This window comes from Procambarus clarkii, chromosome 77, assembly GCF_040958095.1.
Source record: "Procambarus clarkii isolate CNS0578487 chromosome 77, FALCON_Pclarkii_2.0, whole genome shotgun sequence".
NCBI classification, from domain to species: domain Eukaryota; kingdom Metazoa; phylum Arthropoda; class Malacostraca; order Decapoda; family Cambaridae; genus Procambarus; species Procambarus clarkii.
In genome coordinates, this window is record NC_091226.1 from 18,714,594 (window position 1) to 18,735,502 (window position 20,909).

The 20,909-nt window shown below is 35.3% G+C and overlaps 1 protein-coding gene and 1 long non-coding RNA gene across 2 annotated transcripts; one reads left to right on the top strand and one right to left on the bottom strand.

Annotated features, from left to right (window-relative positions):
* Window positions 1-934: 934 nt before the first annotated feature.
* On the bottom strand, window positions 935-10,078 carry LOC138357281 (uncharacterized). Its single transcript, XR_011224911.1, has 4 exons — window positions 9,953-10,078; window positions 5,493-5,651; window positions 4,699-4,805; window positions 935-1,496 (listed from the first exon to the last, which is right to left on the bottom strand). It is a non-coding gene; the product is annotated as an uncharacterized lncRNA (long non-coding RNA).
* A 9,359-nt stretch (window positions 10,079-19,437) lies between these two features.
* LOC138357285 (zinc finger protein 271-like) lies at window positions 19,438-20,616 on the top strand. The gene is made up of 2 exons (XM_069313967.1): window positions 19,438-20,109; window positions 20,194-20,616. The coding sequence occupies exons 1-2, from the start codon at window positions 19,438-19,440 to the stop codon at window positions 20,614-20,616; spliced, it is 1,095 nt and encodes a 364-aa protein (XP_069170068.1).
* The last annotated feature ends 293 nt before the right edge of the window (window positions 20,617-20,909 follow it).

A 20,909-nucleotide genomic window follows, 5' to 3' on the forward strand; every position in this document is an offset into this window, starting at 1 on the left:
ATGTATAATATTCATATTAGCACCATGCAATATAACTTAGATTAAGTAAAAAATCTCAGACATTTTTAAATCAAATGAAATATGAGAGCCAGAGAGAGAGACCCAGAGCCAGAGAGAGAGAGCGAGAGCCAGAGAGAGAGCGCCACAGAGTCAGAGAGAGAGAGAGCCAGAGTGAGAGAGAGCCAGAGAGAGAGAGAGAGCCAGAGAGAGAGAGAGAGCCAGAGAGAGAGAGAGAGCCAGAGAGCCAGAGAGAGCGAGAGAGCCAGAGAGAGCGAGAGAGCCAGAGAGAGCGAGAGAGCCAGAGAGAGAGAGAGAGAGCCAGAGAGAGAGAGAGAGCCAGAGAGAGAGAGAGCCAGAGAGAGAGAGAGAGGGAGAGAGAGAGGGAGAGAGAGAGAGAGAGGGAGAGAGAGAGGGAGAGAGAGAGAGAGAGAGGGAGAGAGAGAGAGAGAGGGAGAGAGAGAGAGAGAGGGAGAGAGAGAGAGAGAGAGAGAGAGAGAGAGAGAGAGAGAGAGAGAGAGAGAGAGAGAGAGAGAGAGAGAGAGAGAGAGAGAGAGAGCCAGAGAGAGAGAGAGAGCCAGAGAGAGAGAGAGAGAGAGAGAGCCAGAGAGAGAGAGAGCCAGAGAGAGAGAGAGAGAGAGAGAGAGAGAGAGCCAGAGAGAGAGAGAGAGAGAGAGCCAGAGAGAGAGAGAGAGAGCCAGAGAGAGAGAGAGAGAGAGAGAGAGAGCCAGAGAGAGAGAGAGAGAGAGAGAGAGCCAGAGAGAGAGAGAGAGAGCCAGAGAGAGAGAGAGAGCCAGAGAGAGAGAGAGAGAGCCAGAGAGAGAGAGAGAGAGAGAGAGAGCCAGAGAGAGAGAGAGAGAGAGAGAGAGCCAGAGAGAGAGAGAGAGAGAGAGAGAGAGCCAGAGAGAGAGAGAGAGAGAGAGAGAGAGCCAGAGAGAGAGAGAGAGAGAGAGAGAGCCAGAGAGAGAGAGAGAGCCAGAGAGAGAGAGAGAGCCAGAGAGAGAGAGAGAGCCAGAGAGAGAGAGAGAGACAGACAGAGACAGAAAGACACACACACAACAAAAGAGGAGACAGAACAAAATTAAGGCAAGGAGAGAGAAGACAGAACAGAAACAACAGAGAGAGGAGAGAAATGAGAAATCATTGAAGAGAAGGGGAAGAGAAACACAAGATAAGAAAAAGATACAAGAAAAATATACAAGATAAAAATGACATAAATGAATACCACAAATATAAAAAGTAAAGGAAGAGAGAAGCTAGAAGAGACAGGAAACGAGAGGTGTTAGAAGAGAGGAGGAAAGGAGAGATTAAAGGACAAGAAAAACAGGAGAGAAACGTAAAAGAAATAAAAAAAGGGACATTTGTGAGGAGAGAAAATAAAGAGACCAGAGAAGACCATATATCAAGAGTGTGAGGATAAAGACTTATATATTTTCTTAGTAGACATCCTCTGGCTCTTGTTGCCCCTCTTGTATACGAATTGTACTTGCAAGTTTTCCCTGAAAAGATATTAACAAAATTAATATTTAATTATTTATTTATATAAATTACACACACACAAACTTTTATATATATATATATATATATATATATATATATATATATATATATATATATATATATATATATATATATATATATATATATATATATATATATATATATATATATATATATGTCGTACCTAGTAGCCAGAACGCACTTCTCTGCCTACTATTCAAGGCCCGATTTGCCTAATAAGCCAAGTTTTCATGAATTAATTGTTTTTCGACTACCTAACCTACCTAACCTAACCTAACCTAACTTTTTCGGCCACCTAACCTAACCTAACCTATAAAGATAGGTTAGGTTAGGTTAGGTAGGGTTGGTTAGGTTCGGTCATATATCTACGTTAATTTTAACTCCAATAAAAAAAAATTGACCTCATACATAATGAAATGGGTAGCTTTATCATTTCATAAGAAAAAAATTAGAGAAAATATATTAATTCAGGAAAACTTGGCTTATTAGGCAAATCGGGCCTTGAATAGTAGGCTGAGAAGTGCGTTCTGGCTACTAGGTACGACATATATATATATATATATATAGACCAGAGACCAATTATATATATATATATATATATAATTTCGTAAACCTCACCCTGTAAACATTCATGTTTCTACATGTTAAACAAGCTACGAGGATGAGGGAAGGGGATGTTCCCTCCATGCTGGATATTATATTTACCAGGAAAGAGAAAGATATATTTATCATTCAGTACCTCCCTCCTTTGGTACCTCCCTCCTTTTACCCAAGTGACATGGTCACTTGGGTAAAAGTGACCATGTCTTTTTGGGAATAAAGTATGCAATGCATTATAATCTGGAAGAAAATGAGCTTGAAGCAGTTGAAAAACCTGACTTGTGGAGAGGTCATTATGGGGAACTCAGATATTTCCTTAAGGAATTTGACAAACACTTGCTGTTAGGACATGAAGTAAATGAGATGTATGTCAAGTTTTGTGAAATATATGATAATGGCACAACAAAATTTATACTAAAGCAGAGATGCAGAACTAGGAAAAGGGGAAAAATTGCCCAAACATACAAGCAATACACAGATGCGAGAAACAACAATAGCAGTAAGGAGAGGGGCAGAAAGACTATGACTTTCGGTCATATTCAACAACACAAATATACATACACACACACACATTATTGGAAAAAATTGGAATTGGAATATTGTAAAAAATAATTAAAACTAAATGGGTAGAACACCTGGAGAGAAATGATATAATTTCAGACAGACAGTATGGTTTTCGATTTGGAAGATCCTGTGTATCGAATTTACTCAGTTTCTATGATCGAGCAACAGATATATTACAGGAAAGAGATGGTTGGGTTGACTGCATCTATCTGGACCTAAAAAAGGCATTCGACAGTTCCACATAGAGAGGTTGTTCTGGAAACTGGAAAATATTGGAGGGGTGACAGGTAAGCTTCTAATATGGATGAAAAATTTTCTGACATAGAAAAATGAGGGCAGTAATCAGAGGCAATGTATCGGACTGGAGAAATGTCACAAGTGGAGTACCACAGGGTTCAGTTCTTGCACCAGTGATGTTTATTGTCTACATAAATGATCTACCAGTTGGTATACAGAATTACATGAACATGTTTGCTGATGATGCTAAGATAATAGGAAGGATAAGAAATTTAGATGATTGTCATGCCCTTCAAGAAAACCTGGATAAAATAAGTATATGGAGCACCACTTGGCAAATGGAATTTAATGTTAATAAATGCCATGTTATGGAATGTGGAACAGGAGAACATAGACCCCACACAACCTATACATTATGTGAGAAATCTTTAAAGAATTCTGATAAAGAAAGAGATCTAGGGGTGGTTCTAGATAGAAAACTATCACCTGAGGACCACATAAAGAATATTGTGCGAGGAGCCTATGCTACGCTTTCTAACTTTAGAATTGCGTTTAAATACATGGATGGTGATATACTAAAGAAATTGTTCATGACTTTTGTTACGCCAAAGCTAGAATATGCAGCTGTTGTGTGGTGCCCAACAACAGAAGTTGGCCCATATCTTAAGAAGCACATCAACAAACTGGAAAAGGTGCAAAGACATGCTACTAAGTGGCTCCCAGAACTGAAGGGCAAGAGCTACGAGGAGACGTTAGAGGCATTAAATATGCCAAAACTAAAAGACAGAAGAGGTGATATGATCACTACATACAAAATAGTAACAGGAATTGATAAAATCGACAGGGAAGATTTCCTGAGACCTGGAACTTCAAGAACAGGAGGTCATAGATTGAAACTAGCTTAACACAGATGCTAAAGAAATATAAGAAAATTCACTTTCGCAAATAGAGTGGTAGACGGTTGGAACAAGTTAGGTGAGAAGGTGGTGGAGGCCAAGACTGTCAGTAGTTTCAAAGCGTTATATGACAAAGAGTGCTGGGAAGACGGTCTCATCCTTTAACTACACTTAGGTAATTACACACACACACACACATACATATTATATATATATATATATATATATATATGTCGTACCTAGTCGCCAGAACGCACTTTTCAGCCTACTATGCAAGGCCCGATTTGCCTAATAAGCCAAGTTTTCATGAATTAATATATTTTCTCTATTTTTTTTCTTATGAAATGATAAAGCTATCCATTTCATTATGTATGAGGTCAATTCTTTTTTTATTGGAGTTAAAATTAATAGAGATATATGACCGAACCTAACCTATCTTTATAGGATAGGTTAGGTAGCTGAAAATGTTAGGTTAGGTAGTCGAAAAAACATTAATTCAAGAAAACTTGGCTTATTAGGCAAATCGGGCCTTGCATAGTAGGCTGAGATGTGCGTTCTGGCTACTAGGTACGACACATTATATATATATATATATATATATATATATATATATATATATATATATATATATATATATATATATATATATATATACATATATATATATATACATATATATATATATATATATATACATATATATATATATATATATATATATATATACATATATATATATATATATATATACATATATATATATATATATATATATATATATATATATATATATATATATATATATATATATATATATATATATATATATATATATATCGGACAATTAGTAAAAAAAAAAAAAAAAAAAATTAAATTATTTTACCTTGTACCTAGATCCACCAGGCCTGTTTGGTGCCTGTTTCAGTACTTCAGACATCTGGAAGGTCACATCCTCCTCCTCAACTTGTGGATGTGCGTTGATAGATGATTCTGTAAAATTAAGTTATTTATATAATAATAAATTCAGTATAACAATAATATTCTGTAAAATTAAAAGTAATTTATACATCAATCAGATAAAACTCTCCAGAGATGGTGATACACAACATATAAAGGACAAGTTTCAGAACAAAATATGCATTTAGGAATAAGGTTTTGTACATGAAGGTAGCACATGAGAAAATAAGTGGAAGGTGATCAAGTTTATATTAACATGTTAATGACTTTGTTAAGGCTTTGCAAGAATGAAAAAATATTAATAATATAATATCACCTACCAATTAATTGTACATCATTTATAAGTCAATTATTTGCATTATTATTATTCAATACTAATGATATAAAAATGCATTTTGTAATCTACTATTTATGCAAGTATTAAGCACAGGATCATGAAATAAACTGCAAAATACTGTAATGGATAAACCAATTAATTTTACATTTTCCTATAGCTAAGTCAGTCAGTTCTATTAGCAGCAGAGAACAATTATGCCCAACCTCTATTAAATGAAACAATCTTAAGAGCAAGTGATAGAAATATAATCATTTATGCTTGGGATTATGGAATGGTTCCAAATATGAAAAATATCAAGTTTTTTGGTTAAAATTTTTTAACTTAAAATTTACATTTTTAAGTGAATTTTAAACTTTAAAAAAATTATTTAATTTTTTGGTTACTTAAAATAACATTATATAGTTCTTGTTTTTGTAGAAATGCCAATTTCTTCTTTAGCCCTTCCAGACTGTATAGTGACCACAGGCCGTTTGTTCATATCTTCATTATTCTTCGAACTGTGGTTGCACATCAGACCCACGTACACTGGTTAAAAGCATCACCTAAAAGCAACAACAAAAATGTAGTACACTGACGAATTTTGAATATATATATATATATATATATATATATATATATATATATATATATATATATATATATATATATATATATATATATATATATATATATATTAGTTGATTTTATACCCGCATTAGGTCAGGTGATAATACAATGAAGGTGATAATAAAGCCATTCACAACTGCAGGCCTAATAAAAAAAGGAGGTGGCATAGCAATATCTTACAAAGATACCTTCATCTGCAATAGTCTCATTAGTAATAGAGACGACTATTGTGAATATACCTTTGCCAAGTTCTCCAGTAAATCCCTTAAATCCTCCTTGACTATAAGTGCCATCTATAGATTTCCCAATACCGACATAGCTTCATTCTCAGATAACGTAAGGAATCTTATCATAAATAACAATCTCAACAAAAATCAAACCAACTTAGTGGTTTGTAATGGTGAACAAAACATGCAGATACTTATATATAACCTGTGAATAGAGTGTAATAACACCAAAACTATTTGTTTATTGTTTTATGACCATAATAATTGAATCACTAATATGATTCACTAATATATAATCCTAATAATAATCACTAATATATAATCCATTGAGCATGCTGCATCTCTTTCAGTCTCTTTGCAATTTGAACAAGAGGGTTTTTAATTGATCGAACCATATTCTTAAAGTAAAGTAAATGAGATGTATTCCATATTTTGCAAAATATACGATGAAGGCACACAAACATTCATGCCAAAACTGAAGGGCAGGATTTATGAGGAGACATTAGAGGCATTAAATATTCCAAACTAGAAGACAGAAGGAAAAGAGGAGATATGATCACTACGTACAAAACAGTAACAGGAATTGATAAACTTGATAGGGAAGATTTCCCGAGACCTGGAATTTCAAGAACAAGAGGTTATAGATTTAAACGAACTAAACAAAGATGCCGAAGAAATGTAAGACAATTCACTTTTGCAAACAGAATGGTAAACGGTTGGAACATGTTAGGTGAGAAGGTGGTGGAGGCCAAATCCGTCAAAAGTTTCAAAGCATTATATGACAAAGAGTGCTGGGAAAATGGGACACCACGAGTGTAGCTCTCCATCCATCTGATTGATAACCCAAATTAATTTTTCATGGATATGATACCAACATCAAATCATAAATCAGATGTGATCCTATCCCCACTGGATTTTGAAGAAGCCATAGACAGTATGCCTATGCACTCTGCACCAGGCCCTGACTCTTGGAACTCTATATTCATCAAGAACTGTAAAAAACGTTATCGCAGGCCCTTCACATTCTTTGGAGACAAAGCCAAGATACTGGCATTGTCCCTGACATACTAAAAACCGCAGAGATAGCACCGCCCCATAAAGGAGGAAATAAGGCAGAGGCAAAAAACTACAGACCGATAGCACTAACATCGCACATCATAAAAATCTTTGAGAGAATGCTAAGAAGTAAGATCACAAAATACATGGAATCACAGCATCTCCATAACCCCAGACAACATGGTTTCAGAACAGGGCGCTCTTGCCTATCACAGTTGCTGGACCACTCTGACATGGCACTAGATGCCATGGAAGACAAACAAAACGCTTTGACAAAAAAAAGCCTTTGACAAATGTGACCATTGTGTTATTGCACATAAAATGCGTTCAAAAGGAATTACCGGAAAAATAGGCAGATGGATATACAACTTCCTGACTAATAGAACCCAATGTGTAGTAGTCAACAAAATAAAATCTGGACCATCAACCGTAAAGAGCTCAGTCCCCAAGCGTACTGTGCTTGCTCCAATACTTTTTCTCATCCTCATATCGGACATAGACAAGGACACAACCTATAGTACTTGATCATCCTTTGCAGATGACACTAGAATCTTCACGAGAGTAGGCAACATAGAGGACACGGCAAACCTCCAATCAGATGTAAATCAGGTCTTTCTATGGGCTACAGAAAATAACATGGTGATTAACGAACATAAGTTTCAGCTCATGCGCTACGGAAAAAATAAAAAATATAAAAACGGAAACCACTTACAAAACTCAGTCAAATCATAACATTGAACGGAAAAGCAACGTAAAGGATTTGGGTGTACTGATGTCAGAAGGCTTTACATTTAAAGAACACAATAAAGTAGCCATCACAACTGCAAGAAAAATGACAGGATAGATAACAAGAACTTTTCACACTAGAGATGCTATACCGATGATGATAGTTTTCAAGACGCTAGTGCTCTCTAGAGTGGAATACTGCTGCATAATGAAAGCCCCTTTCAAAGCTGGAGAAATTACTGACCTATACTTATGCATTTATCTTCGGTTTAACACAACAGGCACCAGACACACGCTAGGCATCATACACACTAGGATAAAACAAACATTAGGCCAGAAGTCAGAAAAGAATTCAAAGAATTTTACTGGAAAGGCTTGCTGTTAGGAAAGGAAGTAATTGAGATGAATTAATGCACAGTATGTCAATTTTGTGAAATATATGATAAAGGAACAAAAACATTTATACCAAAACAAAGATGCAGAACTAGGAAACAGGATTTGTTCAACTGAAATTTCAAGACGGACAGAGACCAAAAGACACAAAAATGGAATCAATATACGAAGAGGCCAAACCCCCAAACATACCAGTAATACAAAGAGAAACAACTACACGGCAGTGAGGAGAGAGGCAGAAAGAAATTTTGAAAAAAAGGAACAAACAAATGTAAAGTAGAACAAATCATATTCTATAAATACAGCAACAACCAATTGCAGGTAAAGGATAATATTCAGAGCTTTTAAATGCATGGATGGCGAAATACTCAAGAAATTGTTCACGACTTTTGTTAGACCAAAGTTGGAATATGCAGCGGTTGTATGGTGCCCATATCTTAAGAAGCACATAAACAAACTGGAAAAGGTGCAAAGACATGCTACTAAGTGGCTCCCAGAACTGAAGGACAAGAACTATGAGGAGAGGTTAGAGGCATTAAATATACCAAATATACTACACAAATATATATACTACACATGCACAATAAACTACCCTACACAGGCTGAGTATGGTGTGTACAATAAATTATTAGCTAAAAGATAAGACTGAGTTTGTATAAATGGGGGTTAAGTCAGAGTGGGAAAATGTAAGTGGAGTGCCTAAAAACCCTGTCCTGGGACCTCTGTAATTCATAATATATACAAATAATTTAGACTCAGGTTTGATCAGCAATATTTGAAAATTTCCAGACGATACAAAAGGGATTTTTTTCTGGATTCAGGATTATTTTTTTATGGCTGAAAACAGGTTTTCAGCAATAAAAGAAATACAGTATTGCTGGAACAACCGTCGACATCTTCAAGAGAAAACCTGAACATCTTCAAGAAGTGAAGATGACCTTGAGAAGAAGTATAGGTTGGGAGAAGTATAGGTTAGGAATTGTCTCCAAAGAATTCTCAAAGAATTACTCGTTATTGCTATCCAAGATAATTAGACGAGCCAAAGCTAAATACTACGAAGATAAATTTACCCAAATAAAGAGTACCTTACCTAAAAATATGTATGTACCTTACGTAAATAAACATTTGATTTTGAAGTGCCGGACAAACAAGGCTGTGGTGGATATGTGGGCCTGAGGGGCCTGTCCAAGCAACAGCCTGTTGGACCAAGCTCTCACATGTCAAGCCTGGCCTTGGAAGGGCTTGGTGAGTAGAACAACTACCAGAACCCTATAATGCATGTATCAAGGTGTCCAGGCAGTGAGCACCACATAATGCAGTGCAGTCCTGTAAGAATAAGCACAGTAAGTATGGGCATGGAGGGGGTGCAGCAGTGGCTTGTGAAGGGCTGGAGAGTAAATGGACATGCCCAGGGGTAAAAAGCATTAGGGTAACAGAACATAGCCCATAAAAATAGTAATGACAATGAATGAATAATTATATGAATGCAATAATACTTCATATCTCAATAGGAATACGAAGCAGGATGCAAGACAAGGTACTGGTGGTGATAGTGGTTGGTACAAGTCCTCACATCCCCACAGACACCAGTAACAGCCCTCACCTCCCAACACAGTACCCTTGTAGCGAGTTAATCTTATACTCGCTTCATTATCTTATAGCATAACTAATTAACACTAATTACAGAAGCTACACAGGTGATACTTTGGTGTGAGTTGAGCGCACTGAGCGTCGGTATCGCTACACCCTTGTTCCTTAACAACCCTTTGGACCTTTATTACAGAAAAATAGAATCAATTAATTTAATAAAATATAAAATATAAGTGCTTACTTACGATAATACTATCGGTGGAACACAAAATCTTCTTCTTCTTGATAGTAGGTGCAGTTTGCATGAAGGGTTAGTCCTCGCCATGACTGAACTGACGACAAAATGGCCGATGTGTTGATATGGCGTCAGGTGACGCTGTGACGTCACAGGTGAGGGACGCTTTGCGCATTACTCCCTCGTACTTAAAAAGTACTACAGGTACTTTTTGGTTTTATTTTTGAATATGGCAGAAGTTGGACAGCTTTTCAAATCATTATAAGGGAGTGAGTTCCATAGACTAGGTCCCTTTATTTACATAGAGTGTTTACATAGATTAAGTTTGACTCTGGGGATATCAAAGAGATATTTATGTCTGGTGGGGACGTGGCCATGTGTTCTATTACATCTGTCCAGGAAGAGTTTCAGAACAGGGTTTGCAGTTAGAAAAAGAGCTTTATAAACGTAATTTACACAGGAGAATGTATGGAGTGAATTTGTTTAGCATGTTTAAGGATTTGAACAAGGGAGCTGTGTGTTGTCTGAAGGTAGAGTTATTTATTATCCTGATAGCAGATTTTTACTGGATGATGATGGGCTTGAGGTAGTTTGCAGAGGTTGAACCCCAAGCACAAACGCCATAAGAATGATAGGGATAGATAAGTGCATAATAGAGTGAGAGGAGAGCAGAGTAGGGTACATAATATCTGATCTTAAACAGTATACCAACTGTTTTAGAAACCTTTTTAGTTATGTGTTGTATATGGGTGCGGAAGTTGAGTCTCTTGTCTAAGTATAGGCTAAGAAACTTTCCATCATTTTTATTGCTAATGTTTACATTATCTATCTGAAGCTGAATTGCATTTGTTGATTTGTTTCCAAATAAGATATAGTAGGTCTTTTCTATGTTTTGTGTGAGGTTTGTTGGTTGACATCCACAAGTAGACTTTTTTTAATTAATTGTTTACAACATTATTTAACAGGAGTGGGTTGGGGTCAGAGTAGATGAGTAGTATCATCAGCCAACAATATAGGTTTAAGTATGTTAGAGACATTTGGGAGATCATTGATGTATATAAGAAACAGGAGGGGTCCTATAGGATGCTGCTCTGTGGCACCTTTACGGTAATTAAGTGGTAGAGTGGGAGAGGTTATATCATTGATGGCTTCATATTGGTGTCTGTTACTAAGATAGGATCGGATATAGTTTAGGGCAAGGCCACGGATTCCATAATGGTGGAATTTAAGTAAGAGGTAGTTATGGTTAACAGTATCAAAGGCCTTTCTCAGGCCGATGAAGAGTTCAATTGGAAACTCACTTTTGTCAAGGGCTGAGAAGATTAAGTCAAGCAGACTAACAATAGCATCATTGGTACTCTTTTGGGAGCGGAAGCCAAACTGACAGGGACTTAGTATATTGAATTTTACAAGATTGGAGTAGAGCTGTTTGTAAAAAAAAAAAAATAATTTTGATAATATAGGTAGATTCGATATGGGTCTGTAATTATTTATGTCTGCCGTGTTACCCCCTTTATGAACTGGCGTTACTCTTGCTTTTTTAAGGATATCAGGGAAGGTATGACACTCTAGGGATTTGTTGAACAGCAGTGCTATGGATGGTGCAAGGGCATGGGAGGCACGCCTGTGTACCATCGATGGTATTTCACTAATGTTCCCAGCTTTGGTTTTTAGCGAGTGAATGATGGACACAACATCTGTAGGGCTGACCGGAGAGAGGAGAAGAGAGTTTGGATAGCTGCGTGAAAGATATGTGGTAACATATGTCTGAGTCTCTGGGATTTTTCGGGCAAGGTGAGCACCAAACGATGAAAAGAAGCTATTAAATTCAGTTGCTGTTTCAAGATCTGTTGCAGGTGTATAACCATCCTTGGAGATTTTTATCTTATTATGTGAATGTTGTTTAGCTCCTAGGATGGTAGAGATGGCTCTCCATGTGCTTTTTATGTTGCCTTTTGCTTCTTTGAATCTATTCTCGTAATAGGAACGCTTTGCTCTTATTATACTGGTAAGCACTGATGAATACCTCTTAACTACTTCTTTTCCAACTAGGCCAATCCTAAGTTTTTTTTTCATATTCATGTTTCTTGTCGATTGCTTTAAGTATGCCATTAGTGAGCCAGGGATTATTTAACCTTTTTGCCAGTTACTTGCTTGGTGAGGAGAGGACAATAAGTATTGTAAAGGCTTTAAATTTTGGAAAGAGGCTAGTTAACGAATTATTATCCTGTGTATTGATAAATTTAGATTCCCAGTTTACATTGTGGAGGGCATTTGTGAGATTGCCTATTGCCGCTTCACATTGTAACCTAAAGGTAATTTTCTTGTTACCTGGTGGTGTTATGGCCATGTTCGCTACAAGGAAGGTAGGATAGTGGTCAGTTGTTCTGTCAGTGATTATACTTGATGTAAGAGGAGCTGTTATGTTGGTCCATCAGTGATCCAGGGTAGTCGCAGATGTTTGAGTGACTCGGGTGGGCCTGGTGATTGCGGGGATGAGCATACAGGAATTCATGCTGTTGAGGAAACAGTCTACTTGAGGGTTATTTTGTAGCCCTAGGTCAATATTGAAATCACCTCTGAGAACTATGTGATTTTTGTTGAGATTATTGTTTATGATAAGGTTCCTCAAGTTGTTATTGTATTTGTGTCTAGCTTCAGACACAAGCATGTTACAGTTATGTCTTAAAGAGTTGAGAGCAATTAAGGATGATAAAGAGTCACTTACAACTAATGTATCAAGTTTGGATACTTGTACACATTTCAGTGCAAGGAGCAAGGCAAATAGTTCAGTCTGAAGGGTAGAGGCCCAGTTGTTTATACGGACTCCCCACTCAAAATATAAGTCATATCCTATTGCCAGGACAACTGCACTTCCAGCTGCACCCGTTGGGCGCTGTAGGAAACCTTCAGTGTATATGATTTGAGAGAGAGAATGCTCTGTGGACAGAGCATCAATATGGCTTAAGACGTTGAGCTTTGCCTCAAGACAAAGCTGGGACTGATCTCTAATTTGCTCCTTTGATGGAAAGGGAGGGATTAAAATTGAAAAGGGTGTAATTTCCTACAGTGCAGGAAAGTGCTATTGTTGTCTCTCTTGGTACAAATTATAAATCTGATACTTTCTGAGTTCAGTTCCAATTTTATTTATCTATTTGAAACAATGTTTACATTCAATAAAGAAATTCTGGAGGGCTTCTGTGCAAGGGTTAGGATGAGCTAGCCTAAGCATTTTTATACCAATTTGACAGTTATTTTCAGTAACACGATAAACAACGCTCGGAATATTAAGTTCCTTTCTCATATTAAGTATCTTTGTGGTACGAAGGCACCCAAGGATTATCCTCAAGGCTTCGTTCTGCAATTTTTCAAGCCCTCCAAGCTTTCTTTCAGGATGCCTTAAAGTTAGTTTAGTTCATTTATTATGCACCCCATACCCATCTTGTGGGCGGTAGTGGAAAGGGTTGCAGAGGCACATAATGGGCTCAGGGACTGAACCCAACAATTCATTTAGCTAAGCAAGTTACAATCTTGATGAGCTAGTTACAAAATTCAGTATAAGTCGTCACATCAACAATAGGTTCGAGATCGATCACAAGTACAGTTTCTAAATTAAGCAACTGACATATGTGGAGAGCTAGTGTCACAATTGATATGTTTGTCCTGCACACCGCTCCCCATCCAGTGGGCAGCGGTGGATAGGTTACAATCACTTAGTTACTACTTACAGTTAGCAAACTGGGGATATTTGGCTAAAATTTCTGGTACCAGATCATTTTGAATGAAATATTGACACATCGTTGGTACATTGGTTATAGAATTGTCTCTGAATTCACTATCACATAGTGACGAAGGGGTGTGCAAATAATTTTGTTGACAGTTAACATTTGGTCAGGTCTACATCGGCAGATAATGAGAATTCCCAGAAATACTTGTAACCGAGTCTAAGCCGAGCAGTAGTAACATCTAGAAGTCTGCTGATTTTATTGGATGAACCATAGATGTGTGGCTCCTTTTGCATAATAGTATTGAACGAAAGTTAATCTCCCCAAACACTTTCGCGTTTTGGGCAAGTTACCCCTCCACTCTCTCCATTTTTGTTTGGACATTCCCAGGTAGTGCGCGGAAATACTGAAAAGTGTATACTCTTTTCAACTTTGTCACCTTAATTCTCGTCCTATGTCTTTCATTTTGGTATCAATGCGTTCGCAATAGAATTCCCAACAGAACTATGTGCATATAATGTCAAAGACAGCAGCGCGCTCCACCCGCCGACAAGATGAATGTAGGCCAAGGGTACCAGAAAAAGAAAGCTGAGCCACCCTCAGGCAACTCTCATTACATTAGAGAGCGTGATAATACTGAAAAGTGTATACCCTTTTCAACTTTGTTACCTCAATTCTCATCCTAGTTTTTTCAATTTGGCATCAATGTGTTCGCAATAGAATTCTCTACAGGACTAAAGGCATATAAACTCCAAAAGCCCGGCTTACCATCCGCAACAAACAGAGTAAGCGAGAGTGTGTTACCAGGGAGCGCACAAGAGCGATAAAATGTATACACTCTTTTCATTTTGGTCACCCCAATTGTCATCCTAGGTCTTTCATTTTGGTATCAATGTGTTAGCAATAGAATTATCTACAGGTTTAAATGCATATAAACTCCAAAAGCAAGGTGTACCATCCGCACAAAACAGAGAAAGTGAGAGAAAGTAACCCGGGAGCACTCTAGTGCAATGTAATGTGAACACTCTTTTCACTTTGGTTACCTCAATTCTCGTCATATGTCTTTCATTTTGGTATCAATGTGTTCGCAATTGTATCTGCTGGCATTTTACCCTTTGCTTGGATCTGAAGGGTTTTAGGCTCACCACGATGCAATCTGATAGTACCACAGGTGTATATACCTATCTTCAAGCAGCAATTCACTCATTCAAACCGACTTATAATAGTTATCCATATATAAATGGTAATCTTTGTTCTACCTGTTAACCTGTCATATGAAGAAAGATTGTCAAAGCTTATATTACATTCTCTAGAAAAGCAAAGAATTAGGAGTGACATATGGTAGAGGTGCACAATAGGATGAATGGACATAACAAAGGGGACATTAATGGGGTATTAAAAGTAGCAACACAAGACAGAACTCGAAACAAAGTGTAAAAATTGGAAAAATTTAGATTTAGGAAAGAACTGCATGGGTAAATACACTGGGTTTGTACCTTAAGGTTCATGTATGCAATATTACAGAGTTCCAGTTAACTCCCATGCATGCAATTAATTTATGTTATGTTTATGTTTTTTATGTTAAAATGTTTTTGTTGATTTGTTTGTATATTTTCATAAGTAAAGCATGCTTACCGTCTTATTCCAAGTTTTATGATAACTTTACAAGGTTTAAAACATAAAGTTCAATATATATTCTGGTTTTCACACAGGAATTATACGTTAATATAACATCATAATAACGTAATGATGTCGTGTAAATAACGTTATACTGACGTCATATAAATGTTATATTTATGTTATAAGAACGTAAATTGGATAGCTTTACAGAAAGTAAACAAAAAAAACTAAATGTTGACTGAAAATTATTTATTCTTAAATATAAAGCATGAAAACATTATAATACCATAGCATTCACTATTATTTTTAAATTTTTACATAAATCTTAAAAAACTGTGTCTCAAGAATATATGTTTTTAGTTATATCCTTTGGTTTTAAGAACATCAGATATACGTATTTATGTCAAAAGTTACAGTATTACCTTTGTGGAACCATTTAAAAACGTCCACAAACGTTCTGTGTTTGCTGGGTTATCACTGACTTTATTATGACCCATGGCATGACATATAATAAGCACTTCTATGTTTAAAAAAAGCAAAAATGCAGGCAAACAATGAAATTATTCACAAAGAATTCAAGCTTAGCCGCACTTCGTCACTATGTAAACAAACTGGCTGAGTGTGCCTCGCCCAGCATCACACTCTCTTTTCGACCCATACGCGTACGAACAGATGTAGTGTTCTTAGTAAACCGTCGTCTTCCAATTCAAATTATACAAAGAATTTGAAGTCGGGTTCCAAAAAATTTGTCTTTTAGGGCAGTTGTCAACCGAGGTACCACTGTATATAGAAACTCTATAATAAGACATCACTCTATGGTTGTGGGGTTGAGTGACCCAAGCTCCCCATCACTCGGTGCCCATAATTTGCTCAACTTCTCAGCTCCACCATGGCTAAAATATATCATATACAATATTTTTTTTTACTTTCCCATGATCAGAGACTGCATTTTAATAACATAGGAGAAAATAATTTTTTGCAAAGAATTTATTTTTAGTGCACCACGAGTGTGTCATATTTTATGGTTCATATATGTAACATTTTTATGCCAATTGTTTGGAAATGATTGTTCTATCAAATGCCATAATGAAAATGAAGAATTTATAATAATTTTTGTAATAATGGATTTTTTTTTAATATTTATATCAAGACTTATAGTTGGCTTATGGAAATCTGGGCTATTACATCATTTTTGCAGCCTCCAATAATTACAAAAGAGTTATGATTTTTATATGGAATTGTTCACTAGTGATTGTTCTATCATGTGCCATGTTCAAAATGATAAATAGATTACAAATAGATGTTCTGTGATTTTTTGTTTATATTGGATGTAGGATTCCATTTTATTTTTTCAGATGGAGGGTTGAGACAGCTTGGGGCTAACGGGTAGAACGAATTCTGCAGTGGAACAAATCGGCCTCCCACCCATGTAGTTTGTTCACTTGAACACACACTATTATCGACATCTCATGCACTATGGTAACAAAGGAAACGTGAATTTAAATACAAATTTGGTGTGTCACTAATTTTTAAAATCTCACTAATTATTTATTTATGTGTGTACTATTTTTGTTTTTAATATTTTTGTTTGGCAAGAAAACGTTTTAGCTTTAAATTAATTATTTTTACAGGGTACTTTTATCCTCGGGTACCAGTATAAACAAGTTTAATATGTACAGTATTTTCCATTTTATAACATTACACACTTTTTCTCCTATGTGAGTTATTGTAAATGTTGAGAGAGCATTTAAAAAAATAATCTTTAAACTGTATAGTAATTGTGAATTTTTTCTTACTCAAAAGGCTCTCCAAGTAAGATAATGTATCAGTGTTCTTAATGCACAAAATATTTTCATTAATTTTCATATTTACATGAAGGTATAGGAGATTTAAAAGTATTATGAGCATGCGCACGGTACATTGGATCGATAATTTCTTGTTAAACTAACGTACACAAATAACAAACCACATGAAGGCCCATTGTACCTGACCCTTGTGCTGCGGCTATATTCATAAGACATCCCTCAGTTCTGTAGGTATTTATAATAAGACATCCCTGAATTTTGTGGGTATTTATAATAAGACATCCCTCAGTTCTGTATATATTTATAATAAGAAATCCATCAGTTCTGTGGGTATTTATAATAAGACATCCCTCAGTTTTGTGGGTACAGTATTTATAATTAGACATCCCTTAGTTCTGTGGGTATTCATAATAAGACATCCCTCAGTTCTATGAATATTTATAATTAGATATCCCTCAGTTCTGTGGGTATTTATAATTAGACATCTATTAGTTCTGTGGTTATACTTGTAATAAGGACATCCAAAATTCTATGATTATTTTATAAGGCATTTCTCAGTTCTGTAGTTTTGTTTATAATGAGACATATCAGTACTGTGGTTGTATTTATAATAAGACATCTCTCACTGCTGTTCCTATATGTATAATGAAACATCCTTCAGTGCTGGAGCTATATTATAATAAGACATAATATATATATATATATATATATATATATATATATATATATATATATATATATATATATATATATATATATATATATATATATATATATATATATATATATATATATATATATATATATATATATATATATAACATAAGGGAGTACCATCTCTGGCTGGAAGAAGAGGACCCTTAGCCTCGGAGAAAAGCTCACTCAACGCATTAGAGGGAATTTTTAGGTCCCCTCTAATATTGGTTCTGTTCTTTTATCCTACCATCCCCCTTCTTTTTTCTTTGTGCTTTATTAGGTATTTAAAGGTATTAGGTATTTTAGGTATTTATATTATACCATAATAAGTTGGGCCTCGGTAATCCGTTCCCAGAGAAGTATCGTAAGTCGAAGCGATTTTTCCCATAAGAAATAAAGGGAATTAAATTAATCTGTTCCCCACCCTCCAAAGTATTAACTTACAAATACATTTTATACTGAATACAATTATTTTCTCTAACTACAATACAGTACATATGTTTATCTTACCTTTATGGAGGACTCTTGATGGCGTATGGAAGATAATGATGAAGGGGAAGGAGGAGAGTTGTTACTGTTTGGAAGGGGAGTTCCCTCCCATTATAACATCAGGCAGTGATGACTTTTCTGGGATACACACTCTGGCATGTTCTGTCTGCATACCACTAGGACCTGCAAATTCATGGGAAATATTAGAGTATATTTTATGTCTAGCATATTTTCTAATTTAATAAGCACAGTATTATCTTATTATTTATGAATAATACAGGTGGTTTTCATATTGTACAATTTTTCCATTCTCTTGTGTCTCTGACATGTAATTAAATTACTTTATATGCCTTCAAAATAAAATTAAATTATTCAAATTGCTTATTTGATACTGAGTACCATCTGTTGATGGTACTCTATACTGAGCACCTTCTGTTGATGGTACTCTATACTGAGCACCTTCTGTTGATGGTACTCTATACTGAGCTAGGTGCTCTATACTGATTGCCTTGTAGTAACTTTAATTATTTACGCATCTGACAGTCCATTTTTTTTATGCATCTTTTAAGAATATTTGTTTTAGTAATGAACAAAAGCTAATCCATTTTAAGTCATATTACTAATATGTAACTAAGATTTTTCTCTAATATTTATAAATAATAAAAAAATATATTTAGGAGAGAAATACCAATAATAATAGTCTTATAGACTTGTCTAATAAATTATCCTATATTTCATTAGTTAATATTTAGAGTTTTTGGATCACATAATTTCAGCCTAAAGGTAAATACATTTATTTACTGCCCCCCAAAAAAAATACTATTTGAAAAAATATTCAACAAAAGGAAGTCTTAAAAGACACATGAGGATTCATACAAGAGAGAAACTATATCACTGTTCAGAGTGTCAAAAAACTTTTACATAAAAAACATTTATATGAAATCAAGTACACTAAGACATATGAAACATGATAGAATTTGCATTTAGTTAATCTTAGTAAACTGTACAAAGAAAATAAGAATATCTGTATTAAATGTTCATTGTCTAAACTACTTCAAAAATATCAAAATTTAAATATGAGCGCCTATTCAGGAGAAAAGCCATATCACTGTAGAGTATGTCTAAAGGACTTTAAATATGAATCATTGTTAATAATGCATATGAGGAAACATACAGGAGAGAAATTATATCAATGTTCAGTGTGTCAAAAAGACTTTTCACAAAAATCAAATCTAATAACACACATGAGGATTCATACAATAGAGAAACCATATCACTGTTCAGAGTGTCAAAAAGACTTTTCAACAAAACGATATCTAATATCACACATGAGGATTCATACAGGAGAGAAACCATATCACTGTTCAGAGTGTCAAAAAGACTTTTCACAAAAATCAAATCTAATAACACACATGAGGATTCATACAATAGAGAAACCATATCACTGTTCAGAGTGTCAAAAAGACTTTTCAACAAAACAATATCTAATATCACACATGAGGATTCATACAGGAGAGAAACCATATCACTGTTCAGAGTGTCAAAAAGACTTTTCAACAAAACCATATCTAATAATACACATGAGGATTCATACAGGAGAGAAACCATATTGCTGTTCAAAGTGTCAAAAAGACTTTTCAACAAAACAATATCTAATATCACACATGAGGATTCATACAGGAGAGAAACCATATCGCTGTTCAGAGTGTCAAAAAGTCTTTTCAAAAAAATCAAATCTAATAAAACACATGAGGATTCATACAGGAGAGAGACCATATCACTGTTCAGAGTGTCAAAAAGACTTTTCAAAAAAATCACATCTAATAAGACACATGAGGATTCATACAGGAGACACACCGTATCACTGTTCAGAGTGTCAAAAAGTCTTTTAAAAAAAATCAAATCTAAGAAAACACATGAGGATTCATACAGGAGAGAAACCATATCGCTGTTCAGAGTGTCAAAAAGTCTTTTCAAAAAAATCAAATCTAAGAAAACACATGAGGATTCATACAGGAGAGAGACCATATCACTGTTCAGTATGTCAAAAAGACTTTTCACAAAAATCACATCTAATAAGACACATGAGGATTCATACAGGAGAAAAATTGTATCAATGTTCAGAGTGTCAAAAAGACTTTTCAAAAAAATCAAATCTAAGAAAACACATGAGGATTCATACAGGAGAGAGACCATATCACTGTTCAGTATGTCAAAAAGACTTTTCACAAAAATCAAATCTAATAAAACACTTGAGGATTCATACAAGAGAAAAATCATATCGCTGTTCAGTGTTTAAAAATCTTTTCAAGAAAAACAAGTCTATTAAAGCACATTAGGATTCATGCAGCATAAATGTCATTTGAATATTGTCTAAAATGCTTTTCATGTAAATCATGTACAGTAAGACATACGAAACATGGTAGAATTTGCATTTAGTTAATCTGAATACAGAGGACCACTGGCTTTGCAAACCCTCTCGGGGATGAGACCTGTTGGTTACCGTGTAAGTTCGTAAACGAGAAATGTAGGAAAAATACATAATCAAGAAATGTAGGAAAGAAATCTAAGGGGAAAAATAGATAGGTTCATAGCATAAATGCAACAGTATTTGGTTTGTACTCAACCAGGA